General features: G+C 33.2%; 2 protein-coding genes and 1 long non-coding RNA gene across 3 annotated transcripts; all 3 read right to left on the bottom strand.

Moving 5' to 3' along the window:
• Positions 1 to 789: 789 nt before the first annotated feature.
• On the bottom strand, positions 790 to 2,096 carry LOC114741034 (ervatamin-B-like). The gene is made up of 4 exons (XM_028929293.1): positions 1,971 to 2,096; positions 1,418 to 1,618; positions 1,132 to 1,275; positions 790 to 1,050 (listed from the first exon to the last, which is right to left on the bottom strand). Exons 1-4 carry the CDS (start codon positions 2,094 to 2,096, stop codon positions 790 to 792), a joined length of 732 nt encoding a protein of 243 aa, XP_028785126.1.
• A 4,501-nt stretch (positions 2,097 to 6,597) lies between these two features.
• Positions 6,598 to 7,267, bottom strand: LOC114741037 (uncharacterized). The gene is made up of 2 exons (XR_003739744.1): positions 7,174 to 7,267; positions 6,598 to 7,094 (listed from the first exon to the last, which is right to left on the bottom strand). It is a non-coding gene; the product is annotated as an uncharacterized LOC114741037 (long non-coding RNA).
• A 17-nt stretch (positions 7,268 to 7,284) lies between these two features.
• On the bottom strand, positions 7,285 to 8,253 carry LOC114741036 (P34 probable thiol protease-like; the record flags this gene model as incomplete). The annotated part of the gene is made up of 3 exons (XM_028929296.1): positions 7,735 to 8,253; positions 7,415 to 7,644; positions 7,285 to 7,317 (listed from the first exon to the last, which is right to left on the bottom strand). Coding segments are annotated over exons 1-3 (747 nt in total), but the record flags the coding sequence as incomplete, so codon positions are not given.
• Between the last annotated feature and the right edge of the window lie 2,076 nt (positions 8,254 to 10,329).

Raw genomic sequence — 10,329 nt, 5'->3', positions numbered from 1 at the left:
TAAATATCAGTATCCAAAGGTATTTACATTATAATACCTCCTGTCCTAATTATAAGAGCTAGTTGACTAATTTGAGGAGATTAAAGATGTAAGCTGACTTAGTTATTTGTCCTAAATAGATATTTTCTTTTCTAAAATATCTTTGCTAATCAAGTATATTGGTTAGAACTATCATTGTTAGAAGGACTACTTTAAAAAAAAATGTATAAATATAAGAGATAAAGTGGACTGGGGTCTTATATTTATAACCAAAGTAAAAATCAAACAAGGTCTCATATTAAGGACCGAAGGTAGTAATATATAAAACCATGTCACCCCACTTTATTTTGTCATTTTTATCTCTTTAATTCCATTTTATCTCAAACCCACTTTTGCGTCGGGCTAGTAAAAATTTATTTGGGTTACAATTTTAGTAATTTTTTATTAATCCATTTAAAAACAAAACTCAAGTTTTCTTGGGGGATTACTTCACGTTATGAAGTTAAGAAGGCAAGGTGAGTCTGTGTGTGTACGTAGAGCTTTTATTCTTGATTGAACACACATAAGCTTTATTTCGTAGCAAATCGTTTGCCATTTCTTGATACCCAATACATGCATAATACAAGACACTGATTTATAACCAACACATACATAGTGCAACACATAACTAGTGTACTTTATACCACAATGGATTGCTAGGCTTTATTCAACGGCAAATGGTATGCCATTTATTTATGCCCAATACAACCATAGTACAACACATAACTGGCGCACTTCATACAACTGTATATTATTGCTGAAGGTTGTGCTTCATATGGGAGCAGCAAGCTTCGAAACATGTGTTTGTTTGGTTGGGTATGCACCAGAACAATTTATGTTACATACTCCTTGAGTAGTACCTGTGTTTGTTTTGATCAAGATGTAACCATGTTGTCCCCAGTTAGATCCCCATGAGTTTTTGACAATCCAATAATCTTGACTATCACCTAATGAACCGTATCCGAGGATTAATACAGCATGATCATGTTTGCAGGAATCGATTCCTGAGCAATCATCCCCCTTAAATATTGCCTGTCTAAGTTAAGAAAACAACTGTTAATTACCTTAAGAACATGCCCTTTTGGATGGTCAGTTAATGAAAACATTACTTACACCATTATACAACTGAGAATCTCGGCTTGCAAATAGGGAAACACTAACAGGTTGCTGCAAAACTAAGCAACGAAGAGAACTTTCGGACACAGGATTGTGATACCAATAATTATAGCCATCAATAGTAGCAGATTTCTTTTGTGCCTACGTCAAAACAAAATAAAAGTTAAAGAAATACATATATTTAAACAACCCAATTAGTTAACACAGGCATGAACACTAACCAATGCGTTATTGCAAACACTGTTGTCAGCTGTATATGGATAATCCTTCTCTGATGCAATACCGTTATTGTTGATGACATATCGAAATTAAATGCGTTAACGTGCCACCCACCTCCCTTGCAACCTTTGCTTTTCTGATCGCAGGATATGAGTTGCTGTTCAGAAAGAGCCAGAAGCTGTCCCGAGACTATTTTATTTATTCCTTCCATAGCTCCAGTTGCAGAGAATGCCCAACAAGTGCCTATAAACATGAATTTTATTTGCTATTAAGCATATTTCATATACCACAGTTAGCTGATAATGCAAAACCAAAAGAAAAAAGTGAATTTAGACTTACCACATGGGTTTTGGTTTTTGACATGGGTTACAGCTCCTTCGGTTCTCCAATCGAAAGAAGAAGGTGCGTTAAGACAGGACATGTCGTTCAATGCTATTCTGCTACTGTTGCTTTCTATCATGGGTTCGTCAGGCTCATGTAAGTAGATTTTGCTGAACTCTTCATAACTCATCAGAAAATTTGTTCAGGCCCAAACAGTAGTCACTGGGTGACTTCCTTTCTGCATTTTTCTCTCTCATGTACTTGAAATTGCTTTTGAAAACATGAAATCTATGTACCTCCTCTTCTAGGGTTTGGTATTCTCGTTGAGTCTCCTTCTTCCACATTTGGAAAAGACGGAAAATTTCTTGTTCAGAGGTGAACTTGTCTAGATCTATATTCCGAATGGAATACTCATCAGACATACTGGAACGGATACAGATTGAAGCATACCAAACGAAGAAAAGGAGGAGCAGTTAGGTAGCAAGTGGACTCATTGTGTGATGGATATCAGGAGTTCATATTTTGCATGGTTTTGGCATAGCTTTATTCCATATGTATATATAGAGAGATAACCCCAGTAAGGAGGAGCAAACGTGAAACACGGGAGGTTTTGGCAGATTCTGCGCATGACGATGTACAGTATTGCCACTTCCAAAATAATTGCTATGACGCCAAGCCACCAGTTCCGGGGACCCATTTCCGATGAGCACATTAAACTCATCAAATTTGGACCGATTTAAACAGTCCAAACTTCAAATCTTTAATTAATTATTCTAAATGGAAAAATTATTTTTTGAAAAAAAATAATAATTAAGAGATTATCTTTATTTTAGATGTTATCCATATTAAAATAATTATTTTAAATAAATAAAAATAAAAAATTAAATTCTGACCATCCAAACAAGATATGGGTAGTCGTGCTTTCACACACCAAAAATGACGAAGATTGCAACATCTCAAATGTTTTAAATTCACTTGTGTTTTGGATGCTATACATTGAAGCTGTCAAAGTTTTCACGTGGAATAGAATATTGTTAAAATTTATTTAACTTCCAAATTGTTATCATTATCAAAATTATTAATACTAATATTTTGTTGTGAATTTGAAATGAAAGATTTTATTTAACTTTGTTCAAATTTCACCAGGATTTTTATCAAGTTTTAAATTTCACCTTACGAACGGACAAATGGGAAGAACATGTAGAGAGACGGAGAGAAGAAGTGGGTTGGTAATCAATAAAGTTATTATATTACTTAGTCTCATCCTTAGTATAAGATCTAGGTAATTTATTTTGAAAGATCAAGGAAGCTAATAAATTACTTTTAAAGTATTTGTATTTATCATTTTTCTTCAAATTACTTTGTCTCACTTAATTTAGTAACTTCTTAATCTATCTAAATTAATCAACTAGGTCTTATACTAAGGGTTGAAGAAGGTAGTATTAGATAAATGACGCAATAGGTTTTTGAGATCCAGAAATTCAAAAATGATAATTTTGATATAAATATTACACCCCCATATTACTTTTCACAAGCTACAATTCTTTGAATGATGAATTTGTTCTTTTTTAATCTCTATTATGTCTAAATATTTAAGGCTTTTTTTTTTTTTGCATTTTTACCCTCAATTAATTACATGTTTCTTGCATCTATCTTTTTTTTTACTCATTTTCTCTCGTCTCTTTTTGCATTCATTCTCTCTCACATTCCCACCCACATTTTTCATAAATAAAGAATGCTTTTGGCAAATAAATTATATTTTTTTATACATATTTATTACTTTTAACTAATGTTAACCAGCTTTTTAATCTACAGTTATTTGTATCTTATATATATAAAAAAAGAATATATTTCTCAACTTATAATTAGTTCTCCTCCCCACTTAATAAAGTTCATAACCTTCTCTATCCTCCCCTCCATATTGAACCAAACAGAGCCTTTGGTGAGAGAGAGGGAGTAAGTTGCTGCAAATAATCTTCCAAGTTCCATCGTCTTTGTTGTCATCTGAGACATACAGCTCAGGACGAGGGAAGTCGCGACAGCAGTTAAGGCAAAGCATTACATGTTGCGACCCCCCCCCCAAAAAAAAAAACATACAAACGTGAACAAAAGAAAAAGTAGACAAAAACAATGACTGAAAGTGCCGTGCTAACAAACAATTTTTTTCCATCACTAACTAAATTAGCAACGGATTACAAATATTTTTATTTGTAATTAAATATTAACCGAATTTTTATTTGTAATAACTAATGAAATGTAGTTAATACACAAACAAAAGTTGTGAATGACATGAGTGACCTTATTACTTACTATACGAAAGTTGTTAATAACTGATGAAATGTAGTTAATATATAAACAAAAGTTGTGAATGACCCTGAAAGAGTGATCTTGTTGCTTGTTAAACGAAATTGTTCGTAGATAATAAAATGTGATCATTACCTCAATGAAAGTTGTGAATGACAAGAAAAAATGGCTTTGTCATTCTTTCAAACTTGCAGTGTTATGCGCCTCCTATGGGTTCCTTTAGGTTTGTTGTTTCAGTTCCGTATGTTTGGGCTATGTTTCTATTGTTGTGCACAATGGGCCTCTAATTTTCATGTTGATGCATGGGTAATTGGGGATCCTTTCTTTGCCTGATGTAATCCTTTAGTTTGGTTCATAATTGAAGAAAAAAAAATACTACTTCTGATTCATAATATAAAAAATTAGTTGACTTTTCTTACATATTAAGAAATAAAATACCTACATGTAGCCCAAAAAAAAAAACACTACACCTCTTGGTTTATAATATAAAAAATTGGTTAACTTTTCTCATATGCCAAGGAAAAAAAAATGCCCATGCATAGCCAAAAAAACAAAAGAAAAAACTCCTTTTAGTCCCTAATATAAGAAATTGGTTAACTTTTTTCACATACTGAGAAATGAAAATTTAGTCATTAAATTTATCATAAAATGATAAAGTTTTCCTATTTTCCTATTTTATACGTTGCACAGTATTTTATTTTAACATTTTTTGTTGGGTCAAATATTTTAATATTGTTGACTTCAATTAAAAGCTCTGAATCAACGGATGTCCCCCCGCATAGGATTGTGTTTGAGTTTAACGTGCTTGTCCCTTAAGGGCATTTGGATTCTCTTCATAAATGCGAATTAATTCTCACTTGTTGTATTGAGGTTAACCCTATGCGGTTGACAGTTCCGTTGTTTTAGGAGTTATCAGTTGACACGAATCTGGCAGTAAAATATTACTCCTCTGGTTTTATTTATATGGCAGAGAAAGAAGACATTTTTTTGTACTATTTATAAGGCATTGAGAGGAATTTTTGGTATGAATGTATAATTTTACCCTTAATTTGTTATGGTTTTGACTTTGTTTATATGAGGTATAATGTATATTAAATAGGGATAAAGTTGAAAAGTTGTAAAATTTCAAATGAGAATTAATAAAGTTTAAAATTTTTCTTAGTTTGTGTGAAACATATTAGAAATAATTTATAAATAGGACCAGAGAAGTATGCATGTGGGTAGCACAGTTAGCATTTATCTAGGTTCCTTAAACATCTAGTCAGGGGTTTAATCCCTACAGTGTGTACAGTGTGTATGGAAAGGGTCTCATGATCAGCACTAAAACACAGTGTAAGGGGATTAGTCACTTTTATTGGCATAGATACCGTGAGCTTAACCAAAAAAATTTAAAAAAATGCATGTGGTCTTAAAAAAATTATGCATGTCCTCCTCGACGAACTCATGTGCAAGTTAGTTTGGATCTATATTAATTTAAAAAAAATAAAGCAGTTGAGAGTGAGTTGGAGGAAGAGAAACACTCTAATTATTGCATATCATGTTATATACCATATGAACGTAATTGATCCGAATACATATTTGATCTTACAACACATGACAACATGAAAAGATTGAGAATATATTTTGCCTGCTGTAATGACATTGGATTTTTACCCAACTTTTGTCTCTCGCCTGGTGTAATTTGTGAAGAATGAAATAAAGGATTGTTAATCTTAACAAAGTGCGATGCCAATCCCCAAGCCCAACAAGTGTATAAGGGATGTATTTTACTTCATATTTTTTTGAATGACAAGCGGTTTGACATACAAATGGAAAAATGAAAAATGAATTAAATATTCAAATATCTCCAAATGTAGCTTATAATAAAAAGACCACATCTATTCAAGAAATTAAAGTTTATAAAAAGAACCGGAGGGAGGATTTTCTTTGAAGTAAATTACTCCCCCTTTTTTGCTGCCCTGGCCGAACTTCTGTACAGAGAGAAAAATTATTTTTGGAAGTCCCCTGACTCCACCCATGGAATTAGGAAAAAGGGAAGGAGATTCTTGTCAAATTCATTGTTGGTTGTGTCTCTTGATCAATTGTATAAGAACTTATGAATTATTTCGAAGGAAATGATTACTAAACATTAGTGATTCACAAGATGCTTTGTAGGAAAGAGTCTCAGGGGCTGTTTGGAAGAAAACCAAATCATAGTTTTAAAAATAATTTTATGATATATGAAGTAAATATATAATAAAAGTTTTGTCTTTGTTTGAGTAAAAGTACTTTTTAAAAAGTAATTTTTGTGATTACCAAACATCCGGTTACTATTAAGAGCAAGGCAAAAAGAGGAAATCAATTTCATTTGAAATACTTGGAAAAAGATCAGGATCCTAAACTTTTCGCATCATAATATATAAAACATGTCACTCAAGTTTATTCTGTCATTTGCATGTCTTTAGTTCAATTTGATCTCAAAATCACTTGCGTTGGACTAGTTAAGATTTATTTGGGTTACAATTTTAATACTTAGAAATTATTAATTCACGTATAAACAACATCAAGTTTTCATAACAGATTACTTACTTACCTTCATGTTTTATCAGCGCGCTCTGATTCAATATGAAGATCAGAAGGAGAAGTAAATATATACAGAGGGAGAGCTTTCATTCTTAATTAAACATACGTAAGCTTTATTCCACGGCACACATAACTATATATCGCCACCAGACTCATTTATTCCATGGAAGATCATTTGCCATTTATTTATACCCGATACAAGCATGGTACAACACCTAACTGGTGTCTTTCACACAGCTTTATATTGCCTGGCTTCGTATACTGTTCCTGGAGGGCGTGCTTCATATGGAAGTGACAAGCTTCAGGGCAGGTTCTTCTTTCTTCCCCTTGGTTGGGTATGCGCCAGAACACTTTATGTTACATACACCCCGAGTAGCACCGGTGTTTCTTTTGATGAGTATGTAACCACTTTGTCCCCAAGTGGAACCCCATGAGTTTTTAACGATCCAGTAATCTTGACCATCACTGGTTGAACCATATCCTACGATTAATACAGCATGATTATGTTTGCATGATGAACTGATGCCTGAGCAATCGTCTCCATTAAAGATTCCCTGTCACAGTAATTACTTTTCAAATGTGTTTTGTTGGATGGCAGAGATATGATGATGAGGTAATCAAAATATGACTTACACTTTTGTAGGACATAAAATGTGAGCTTGCATATATGGAAACACTAACGGGTTGCTTGTAAACATAACAACGGAGGGCACTTTCAGATATAGGTTTGAGAGCCCAATAATTATAGCCATCGATAGTAGCGATTGTGTTTGCAGCCTGCATCAAAGTAAAATAAGAATAAGAGTAAACCATAATTAAAAAAATTACATATATTTAAACTACCCAATTAGTTCACACAGGTCTAAACACTAACCGCTGCAGAATTGCAAGCACTATCGTCAGCTGTATATGGATAAGCTTTTTCTGAGGCAATACCACCATTCTTGATGACATGTTTAAATCCATTAACGTACCACCCTCCTTTGCAGCCTTGACTTGTAGAGCAAGATATGAGTTGCTGTTCAGAAAGTTCTGGAAGCGATTGAGACACTATCTTATTTATGCCTTCCATAGCTCCGGTCGCAGAGAATGCCCAACAACCACCTACAAAAATGAATTTCATTTGTTATTATATGCTTCTATTATATGCTGCAATTAGATTATAACAGAAGAACGAAGCAAATTTGAACTTACCACATTCGCCTTGGTCTTTAACATAAGTTACAGCTCCTTCGGTCCTCCAATCCCAAGAAGAGGGTGCATCTGGACATGATGCGTCGTTCAATATCATGTTGCTGTTGTTCATTTCCATTATGGGTTCCTCTGTCTCATGCAAGTAGATTTTGCTGAACTCTTCGTACGTCATATCTGAGAATTTGTTCAAACCCAAGCTATAGTCACTGGGTGACTTCCTTTCGGCATTTTTCTCTCTGATCTCTTTCAAATTGCTTTTGAAGATTTGAAATCTTACCACTTCCTCTCCTAAGGTTTGGTATTCTCGTCCAGTCTCCTTCTTCCAGATTTGGAATAGATGGAACACTTGTTTGTCGGAAATGAACTTGTCCAGATCTAGGTCCGAAATGGTATACCTATCAGGCACACTGGAAGAAGAGGTAAGAGAAATGGAAGCATACCAAACCAGGAAAAGGAGGAAGATTTTAGCAGCAAGCGAACTCATTGTGCACTAGAAGGTGATAGATATTGAGCCAAGCGTTTGGATTGTGCATGCTTCTTGCATAGCATTATTGTTCCTTATATATTGAGGCGGCTACGTACAGTGCCTTCATCACAGCTGACTTTTATTAAATGCTACATGATTGAGGATGAAAGTAAGGACGAGGAAACGTGAGACACGAGTGGTAGGCTTTGGCAGATTCTGCAAATGCGATAGGTATAGTGTCCCTAATTCCACAATAATTTCCATAAAGCCAAGCTACGTGTTCTTGTACTTTCTCCTGCCGAAAATGATGGGGATTGCAACCTCCGAAATGTTTAAAATTTAATTACTTGTATGTCGGCGCCAGTCTGAAGATTTGGAAACAAAAAATACGGCTGCCCCAAAAAAATGGTAAGAAGTATATTCGTAATTTTCATTATGCTTACTAATACTATAATATAATGACAGATATGTACAGTGGGAGAAGAAAAGATAACATGTACGTTGTCTGCTCTCATAAACAAAGTGTCATGCGAATCAAACTCAACAAAAGCATAAAGGATGTCTTGTTCTTAGCTTTTTTTCTTTTATATATAGAGGCAGCTACGTACAGTCCCTTCATCACAGCTCACTTTTATTAAATATTCATCTAGTCGTTAATGTAGGACGTAATTGAAGAGTTGATATTGCTCTTTTATGTAAGACCTATTTCCTATCTTTATCATTTTTTTTTTCAAATTAATCATATTGATATTCCCTCAATAATAAACAAATAGGAGAAGGAAGGAGGGAATTAAGAAATATGCTTGAGGTGTTTTAGAAAAAAAACATATCATATGAACTAATTTAATTAACATTTTTAATTTATTTAAATTAGTTAATGAGGTTTTATATCAAGAATCGGAGGAATACTACATGATTGATTGAGGGGGGAAAGTACTTAAGGATGAGGGATTAATTGTGAAACACGAGTGATTTTGGCAGATTCTGCAAATGCCATAGGTATAGTGTCCCCACTTCCACAATAATTTCCATAACGCCAAGCCTCTTTTGCTTTCACCTGTCGAAAATAATTTTTTAAAAAAATGATAAGATGCTTGACACACACACACACACATATTGTAATTTCAGATGTGTCCTTGTCCTACGCAAAACGATAAGGAGACGCATCGTTTACATCTGAGGAAAAGAATTTGTCCAATTCCGTTATTGTCCTCTTTCTTCCCCTCCTTTATCCTTACTGTTAAATTAACTTTGAATGGTTAAAATTTGATATCTTATAAAAAGTAAAAAAAAGATATATAAAATATTTTAATAAAAATATACAAACTATTTAAATCAAATTTAATTTAAATTTATTTATATGCTTTTTCGTTAATTGATACTAAAATAATAGTTTTGGAAGATATAAAATATAAGACAATATTTACATTAAGTTCTTTATATTTATTATATCAAATTATTCAATCACACATGATCATGTGCCCTATTTTTGAAATATCAATATTTTAATAGCATTTAATTATAAATCGCACGAAACAAAAGATAACATGTGGCGACATAAAGAACATAAGTAATTTGACCTAAGTTTTCTTCTTAAATATAAATTGTTGAAAGCCAATCTAACGATGAGAATAAAAAAAAAAAAAAAAAGGGCAGTGGAAGCTAATCACAATGAAAGCGGAGAGGTTCCCTTCTCCCCCCCTCAATCATGCCTCACGGGAACACCGGTCATCATTGCTTTAGCCGGCATCATGGCCGTCTATTTTACCAATTTATGAAACAATTTTGTGACATTTCTTCCCCAAAAAAAAGGACTCAGCAAGAAGCTTCAAACATTTTTTGGACAGGCTAAATTAAATTTGGACGATTTAAATTTTACTATTGTGTTTTTATAAGTTAATATATAACTTTTTTTTTTCATAAATTGATTGTTGTGATATCGATTTGATATTATTTTATCTTCTGTAATGAAAATATTCCTAAAATTCAAATAAATTCTAAATCGTCATCATTATCCCAATTAAAATTCTCCTAAAATATCTTGCGCCACTTGACTGAATGGTCCCGTTTAGTACAACGTGAAAAATGAGGGATAAGGATTGGGATTGGAATTAAGAAAAATCATTAAA

The sequence above is a fragment of the Neltuma alba genome, unplaced genomic scaffold (genome assembly GCF_004799145.2).
Source record: "Neltuma alba isolate B1F8T4 unplaced genomic scaffold, ASM479914v2 tig00003241_pilon, whole genome shotgun sequence".
Classification (NCBI taxonomy): Eukaryota; Viridiplantae; Streptophyta; class Magnoliopsida; order Fabales; family Fabaceae; genus Neltuma; species Neltuma alba.
This window is presented reverse-complemented; position numbering and strand designations above follow the sequence as displayed.

Excerpts from the sequence above, each read along its gene's own strand:
- LOC114741034 (XM_028929293.1), bottom strand. The coding sequence starts at position 2,096 with ATGTCTGATGAGTATTCCATTCGGAATATAGATCTAGACAAGTTCACC. Across the intron at positions 1,276-1,417 it reads ATATGTCATCAACAATAACG|GCACAAAAGAAATCTGCTAC; the intron begins GTATTGCATCAG and ends GTTTTGACGTAG. Across the intron at positions 1,051-1,131 it reads ATTCTCAGTTGTATAATGGT|GCAATATTTAAGGGGGATGA; the intron begins GTAAGTAATGTT and ends TAACTTAGACAG.